Source organism: Penaeus chinensis, chromosome 27 (genome assembly GCF_019202785.1).
Source record: "Penaeus chinensis breed Huanghai No. 1 chromosome 27, ASM1920278v2, whole genome shotgun sequence".
In the NCBI taxonomy this organism is placed as follows: Eukaryota; Metazoa; Arthropoda; class Malacostraca; order Decapoda; family Penaeidae; genus Penaeus; species Penaeus chinensis.
The window spans coordinates 1,531,000-1,539,333 of record NC_061845.1 but is presented as its reverse complement, the minus strand read 5'-3'; the positions used below and the strand labels follow the sequence as shown (position 1 = coordinate 1,539,333).

Genomic DNA, 8,334 nt, shown 5'->3' with positions numbered 1-8,334 from the left:
TTGGTTTTCTTCTTTTAATGCTATTAATATCACTACTACAATTATCATTAACATTATTATTATTGAAATTGTTATCAATATCATACTTATATCAATAAGAAATAGAAAATATAAATCTCTCTGTAAATCAAGGAAAAGTGTAAGAGGTGAGATCAGGTAGGCCTTGTGAGTCATTTGTAGAGCCATCTCATATAAGGAACATTGCTGAACCATTCCAGCATCATCTGGTTAAGAGAGGCATCTAAATGTCCTTAAGTAGGTAGTGCCACAATATTTGCACTGGAATTATGTTGGGTAAATGTTCAAAAGGTAAATATTTAGAAGGTGACCATGGTAATGATACAGAATTTCTTTCATAATCATAAATGCTGTAATGCTACATTTGGAACTTCTCGTCCAACAAGTTAGACAAGATGGACGAGATGTTTTGACTACTCAGAACCCTAACTTTGGTGTCTGGGAAATGTTGTCCATCTTGTTAATCTCGCTCAACTTTGCAGCTAGGCATGCAAGATGAAGTCACAATTGCATTTGTATGTAAACAATGACAGTTGCAGGCAACCATAAGATATCGATAGGTACTTTTATGGCCCTTATTGGTATTATCAATGGGTATTTTTGTTTGTCAATTGCAGGTAATCTTACCTATGCATACGAGGAGATACAAAACCTATTCAGACCAGTTTGATAATATTGCGAATATTTACTTTCAAGCTGGCTGCATTTTGGTCATGAAGAGAGGGCTACGAACACAGCTTCTGTGTCCTGCTGGTCCTGACAAGTTGTTGGAAGAGCAAGACAAGGAGTTCCGAATGCAGCATTAGCCACCTGAATTCACACAAAACTTGCTGTGATTTATGACAGACAGCCTACAATTTCAATAGTGGTAATAGTGTCAAGTGATCTGCACCAACACCCCCTTTCAGCAAAGGTGGCACACCTCCACGACGCATATTCTGTGAAGACTGAGTTTTGCCTGATTTATTTGTTCAAAAGTCTCTATCTTGCCAGAATGTACAAGACAGTACTTTGATATCCTTTACTGCTACTGACCGTGCCAATATGCGAGAAATAATACGGTAAATACTTACCGTAATATTTACCAAACCTATTATAGACGAAAATAATAGATCCTTACATGTGCACTCTTAAGTACCAATATTTAGGCTCCAGTTGTTTCATTTTGTACAATGAGAGTAAGTTGTCCTTTGCCTACGAAAAGTGTCCTCTTCTGCTCCTTCTTGTTTCTCTGCTGAATGGAAGAGAGAACAGCAATTCTTATCATTAATCATTCCAACGCACTAAATTATCTCAAAGGTATTCTCACATCGTAATGACTTTGCCGGGCTTTGAAATTACCTCTTCCTTAATACACATAAGACAGCATAGGCTCCCACCTGCGCCTCGGCCTCGCACGTGTTGTTGTTTACGTTCGTCAGCTGATTCTTCCCGTTTTCCTTTTCCGCGTTTTCTGTTATCGTCAGATGGCTGACTATTACAAAATTACTTATTTATTTATCTTCTTTTTTTTTTTTTTCAATTCACAAAGGCTGCAAATTGCTTTTAACAATATATTCATTTACAACATATCTTTATTTTTGCCAAAAAAATCATAATTTTTCATTGTTTGTCTCTTCATTAAAAACAAGCAAACCTTGCTAGCTTATCTATAGGGAGATCATATGACTCACAATCCATAGCTGAATTATGTAATACCGTACATGCAAATTGATAGATGTAGAGATATATAGACACACAGATAGACAGACAGACGTACAGAGAAGGAGATAGAGAGAGAAATCTTACAAATGAAAGAATATGATACATTTATTCCCCTCTTTTTCATCTTATCCATTAAACCATCTCGACCAATCAGCGCCTCCGAGGGGCGTCTGCTACAGCCAATCAGAGCGCGGCGGGACCTGCACCTAATGAGGCTCATTAATTAATAAATTACCCGAGTTCTGTCTTTATAAAATTGAGGACCCTTAATGTTGGGATATATTTCCAAACAACAGCAAGTTATTCAAAAGCGATCTTGTATCACAAAATAATGTCCTCGTCATGGTGCGACCTTTTGCAAGCACGTGATTGATCGGTGCAATGTCTGCAACTGCAGAGGTCAAGGGATTTGTTGCATGAGGAAGGGATCTGCAGATGTCGCATTTGTTTTACGGTATATGTGAAAAATGATTTACGTGTTGTTTTATCCATTAAGTATTAGTATTTTTTCTTGTTATAGGATTTTAGAGTGTTTTATTTCCTATTTGTGTATGGATCGTTAAATTTAATTATTATTACACAGGGAGAGAAATGCAGATTTATAATTACGACTTGTAATGTTGTTAAATTGTCTAATCAATAGATAATGGGTGTTCTTGTATAACAGGTAGAATATTATTATAGGGAAATAGTTAAATAATAGTAGTATGTAATATATATACATGAATTTAGAGGTAAATATACTTTTTTTAAAGAAAAAAAAATCTGAATAAGATATTCCATGAAATATAGTTGAAAAGAAGTTTATTAACTGATAGATGGGCTGATATATTTTTATTTACTGCATTTTTATCAATAAGACAAAAAAGTTGGTTGTTAAAAGGGATGTAAGGATGAAAGCATTTTTTTTTTTTTTTTATTAGAAAAATGTTATTAGATAAAATGTGTTGGGGAGTGGTAATGGAATTTTAAGACATAATTCAAGATGTGTAATCCTGCAAAAAACAAAACAAAAAAAAAAATCAATAAAAATAACTAGATATATTTAAAAAACTGTTACATAATTTACATTTAATTATTGGGACAAAGATATGTATTTGTTGAAATTAATCCACACTTTAAGGGATAAAAATAAAATATAGTAAGGAAAGGAAATCTCACAATAGCAGACAAGTTAGAGCAAGGAACCAGCCTGTTTTTATATATTTCTTTTTATTTATCTTTATTTATTTTTTTATTTTTTCCAATGTAGCTTAAGGGAGTGGCATTAACAGGACAACAAGAATGACATTATTGCTTCTTGCTTTACTATTCTGAATAATTACTCAGTTATCCAGAATGGGAAACAGTGTTCTAAGTTTCCAATAAATACAGAAGAAAGAAAGAAAGAGGCAGTTTAGAATTATTATTGCTATCTTAGAAGCCAAATGTATTTGCATGCCAGACGTCACAGGATTCATTACAGTGAGAGTAAGTTCTAAGTCATGTTGTTTATTTGCAGGGGAGTTTGGCTGTTAAAGGAGATTACTGGATTAACCATAAGAGTGAAGAGAACTCCAAGCATCCCAGTTGTATTTTTTTTTTTTTTTTACTAGTTTATTTGTTCTTAGTGTCTCTACAGGACACCACCTGGTCCTCAGCTAGTGCTCTAGACCATAGTCTTGTGACTAGTCGAGGACTGCTCCCTTTCCTGGTTTGCTAGTCTGCAAGCAATTCTGTTTCCATTTTTCATCAGGAAACCAGTTTAAAGTAACTTGTCTACCCTAATCAATAGCATTTCTAGAAGGGGTTTGGTATGTTAAGAATTCATCTTGAGATCCCTGCTTAAAATGCCTGGATCAATAAGCAAGCCTGGATCAGTGACTCCAGACATGTGAAAGTCTCTTCATATACAGTAGAAATCATTATGAACAATGGAGAGATATTAACAACCAGTAAATATGGGAATTAGGACATTTGCAATCAACAGTGATCACATTCTCTATTTACATGATTTAAAAATATTTAATTCATTAATTCTACTTTTTGTGGGTTTTTCACTATAAGTAGCCTGATTGATTATTTTAATATATATCCATTTTTCATATATAAGGGAATAGCATTTGCCACAAGTGAGGGAATATTTGTACCTACCTTGGGACAAAATCAGGTTAACAAGTGAAGGTAACATTAACAGACACATTTCTTAAATATAACTTTTTGGTGGGTATTTTTTTTTTTTTTTTTGAGTAGACAGCCACAGAAATATTACTTTTCCTGATTAGGGCACGTAGATTCCAGATGAGATAACTACTAATTGGTATTTTTTGTTGCTTAAAGAATAACTTGGTACAGTAAAGATAAAAAAGAAAGATACAGATAAGCACAGAAATGTTTTGTTTGCATTTGAATATTCATATCACAACCTATAACACATAACATTAGTGGTCAGGGTAGGCAGTTGTTTGAGCCGGGTAAGGCTTATTGCAGGCTTTAGGTGTGTGAATGTTTATAAATCATGAATGTAATTTCTAATAATTCATTTCTGTGTTATCACCGAAATAAATTTTTTTTTCAGCTTGAAGAAAGGAAAGTTTACATTGTAATAGCTGATGAGTCTCAATAGTGCGGTTTCTATTGTTAATATTATTTATATTTAATTATTCTTACTGACTTTTTCATTTCCTTTTATATGCAGAGATACAGCATTAATAAAGATACAAGTAAATTCATCATTGGAGAAGATTAGATATTTTGTAATTTAAAATGACTGAATGCACATTTAGCAAAAATAACATAATATATTTATTTTCTGTTCTTATAGATAGGAGAACAGCAATGGAAGAACAGAAGCCTCTCATCAGTAGCAAGATAGCCATGGGGAAGAACTCGGACATCCATACTCATCGCACAGACAGTGACAAGTGCCAACCTCATGACACATATGAGGGCCAGTGCCAACCTTCTCATGGTTTAGTATTAAAGAGGGAGAAAGATGAAGTAGAATACAAGGAAACCCCAGAATGCAGTGAGAGCAATTTACTTACTATACAAAGAGTCGTTAAGATGAAGACAGAGTTTAGTGGAGTCAATGTTGAAGAGAGGTCTGTTGAAGATATCATAAACTGTAACAAAACCATTAGTATTATTAGTCTGTCCTGTGTGAAGATCAAAGAAGGAAATTTAGATGGTCTTAATTTGAAGACTGAAGGTATCATTGGGAAGAATGGTAACGCTGGTTATGACAAAGATCAACTGCTTGGAGGTCAGAATAGCCTTAGTCTGCATAATTCATTTCACTGTAGGGAAGCTTTTGTTATTCCATTAAGCTGCAAAAATCATGCCATTACATGTGCTGATATCAAACCATTTAGGTGTAAGGAATGCAGGAAAAAGTTCAAGAGTATGTACAGTTTGAGAAAACATGCAAGGAATCATACATCAGAGAAGTGCAGGGAATGTGGTAGAGGATTTCTTAGCAAGAGACAGTTAGCAAAGCATGCCAGCTTGTGCGTAAAACCATACCAGTGTAAGGAGTGCAGTGAGAAATTTTGCTATGTTGGGAATCTTTTGGCCCACATGAAATATCATGGGGCTGAAAACCCATATCGAGTGGAAAAACTAATAACCGACTCTGAAGAATCCATTAAAGTGAGAAGGGCTAGAAAAATAATAAGCAAACAAGTATTTGGCTGCTCTGAATGTCCAAGAACTTTTCAGCGAAAGTCAAACCTTCATTTTCACAAGCTGACTCACACTGGTATTAAACCACATGAATGCCAAGACTGTTTTAGGAAATTTAATAGGAAAATCGATCTTTCAAACCATAAGAGATGGTGTGAAAAACCCATCATGTGTAAAGTATGTAGGCAAATGTTTATATACATAGGAAACTTAATAAAACACATGAAGATTCATGAAAAAGAGTTTGTGGAAAAAGGAAACACTGGAATGCAACAGTCCCTTTGTGTCCAGTGACAGAGTGACCCATAAAGAGTCCAGCTGTGTAAAAAGTAGGTTGCATACAGAGATGTACAGAGTATAAGCATATGCAAATTCTTCTATTTAGTATTTTACATGCAGTTAAAGAAGAAAAATTGGTATTTCATTGCCATGAGTAGGTATTTCAGTACAATAAATGTAAGAATGCAAATGAAGGCTGTTGATACTTAGTAAGTGTATTGCAAAATATTACAGGGAGGATGATATATAGATAAATATGAAAGTAAAAGTATAAATATTTATGAATTATGTATTCTTGTTTTAGTATTTACATTACCAGAAAAAAAAAAAACATTTTGTATTTAACAGATTAGTATTGATGGAGGTAATTGTTCATGTGAAGTTTACTGAATGTTTTTTCTCAGATAGACCTATGATAATTTTTACCTTATCTTTTAAGAAAATGAAATATTATTGTTATTTATCAGTTTGTAGTTTATATCAGATTATATTTTCAGAATCAGTTTACAGACACAGACATACAGAGAGAGAGAGAGAGAGAGAGAGAGTGAGAGTGAGAGTGAGAGAGAGAGAGAGAGAGAGAGAGAGAGAGAGAGAGAGAGAGAGAGAGTGAGAGTGAGAGTGAGAGTGAGAGTGAGAGTGAGAGTGAGTGAGAGTGAGAGAGAGTGAGAGTGAGTGAGTGAGAGTGAGAGTGAGAGTGAGAGTGAGAGAGAGAGAGAGAGAGAGAGAGAGAGAGAGAGAGAGAGAGAGAGAGAGAGAGAGAGAGAGAGAGAGAGAGACAAAGACAAAGACAAAGACAAAGACAAAGACAAAGACAAGACAAAGACAAAGACAAAGACAAAGACAAAGACAAAGACAAAGACAAAGACAACGACAAAGACAGACAGACAGAAAGTCAGACACACACACACACACACACACACACACACACACACACACACACACACACATACACACACACACACACACACACACACACACACACACACATACAGGCAGGTAGATGCAGGCAATAGAGCATACAATAGCCACATTCATATTAAAGCCATAGTCATTACAATATACAAACTTTTGATCGTTTATTAAATTAATTTTATGTCATGGACTAAAGGCTTCCAATGAAGTGGCAAAAACGAAAGGTTACTTAACATGTATTTACGTTATCCAATCAAAAACTCACTCATATTCAATGTTTAATCTTTAAAATCTCCATGCTACATGGAGGATAATGAAATGTATTATATTTTTTTCCCAATAACCATGTCTCTACTTCGAGAAAATTAGTTTAGATATCAGGAGTGAGGAATTTGCTCTTCATGAAGGACCTCATATATTTTGTAAACAAGATTTGGAATATGTTTCTTTATACAGTGCAGAGTGTATTTTATATGTGATTACTTGAAACTCAGACAATAATGATGGAAGTATAATGATGGTTAGGAAATTATACTAATTGCTTCTTTATTATCCTTCACAACAAACTGAAAATGGAAATGAAAATATGCATATATAGTAGTAATACCAAGTATTTAGCCAATATCAACTAAGTAACTAGGGTGTCTAACTCACAGGTAGAAAAAAAAAAAAAAAAATGGATTGTGGCTAGCATGACAGGGTCTTGTTTTTGCTTATGACATAATATGAATATTCAATGCCCTTAAAAATTGGAAAAAAATGTAAACCAGTAACTAAGCCTCTGAACCCAAAGTCTGCACTCAAATCTGCAGTTAATAGAAAAACAACAGCCTTCACAAGACAGATTTGCTAGACTTGGTACCTGATGAAAAGGCATGGAATCAGTGGAGGTTACATGTAACGAAGTATGGACGTTTTTATTCACCTTGTTATAATTATTATTATTATTACTTATTATGATCATTACATTGGGATTTTTAATTTACAAAGCAAAAGTACACCAACTACTTTCTACAAGCCAAAAGTATAAGTACCATTAAATTTCTAGGAAAGTCATTACAGCCGCCAAATAATGCTATTATGCGAGCAAATAAAATATTGAAAAGACACATAACCACTTTTATGAGACCAGCTAATGTGTGAGCAAATTGAAATCAAGACCAATTAACAATAAGCCACAGGTCAAATTCCACATAAGATTTAGTTAATACACATAAACATATTTGTGTATGTGTGTATAGACCGTATCTTGGCGCTTCGAGTCATTCTAGAGAGCCGACGTGAGTTCGAGCGTGGACTGTTTGCAGCTTGCATCGACCTCAATACGTGCATCGCGAATCGCCCTGGGAGATCTTGGGACTCAGCCTAAGAGGAATTCCAACTAGGATTACTGGATTAATAGTAAGCGTGTACACTTGTACTGAAAGTGCTGTAAAGTGTGGTGGGGGCCTGTTGAGCTTCTTCACTGTTAGTTCCAGAGTGAGGCAAGGCTGTGTTTTTGCACCAACACTTTTCAACACTTACATGGACTGGATACTGGATAGAGCTGCTGTCCAAAGTCACCGTGGAGCAACTCTGGGCAATATCAAGGTTGCAGACCTTGACTTTGCTGATGATGTTGCTATTCTTTCTGAGTCTCTGGAAACCCTAGTGGCGGCTCTTGGTGTATTTAATAATGAAGTGAAGCCCCTGGGGCTAGAGGTCTCTGGAGCAAGACCAAGTTCTAGGACTTTGGAGGCCTGCTAGGAGATCCTG

General features: G+C 35.0%; 2 protein-coding genes across 4 annotated transcripts in view; one reads left to right on the top strand and one right to left on the bottom strand.

The window, feature by feature from the left end:
* LOC125039569 (ribonuclease P protein subunit p14-like) overlaps nt 1-1,473 on the bottom strand; it is a 4,787-nt gene extending 3,314 nt beyond the window's left edge. Inside the window, exons 1-2 of one of the 3 annotated variants that reach the window (XM_047633659.1) lie at nt 1,360-1,473; nt 1,139-1,252 (exon numbers count right to left, since the gene is read on the bottom strand). In XM_047633659.1, coding sequence (XP_047489615.1) covers nt 1,139-1,182 — 44 coding nt within the window. In that variant the 5' untranslated portion in view covers nt 1,183-1,252; nt 1,360-1,473. Of the gene's footprint in view, nt 1-1,138; nt 1,278-1,359 lie in introns of all 3 variants that reach the window. The other 2 variants (XM_047633660.1, XM_047633661.1) reach the window with 2 other exon arrangements.
* A 595-nt stretch (nt 1,474-2,068) lies between these two features.
* Nucleotides 2,069-5,954, top strand: LOC125039617 (zinc finger protein 184-like). Its single transcript, XM_047633764.1, has 2 exons — nt 2,069-2,176; nt 4,526-5,954. The coding sequence occupies exons 1-2, from the start codon at nt 2,158-2,160 to the stop codon at nt 5,677-5,679; spliced, it is 1,173 nt and encodes a 390-aa protein (XP_047489720.1). The 5' UTR covers nt 2,069-2,157; the 3' UTR covers nt 5,680-5,954.
* The last annotated feature ends 2,380 nt before the right edge of the window (nt 5,955-8,334 follow it).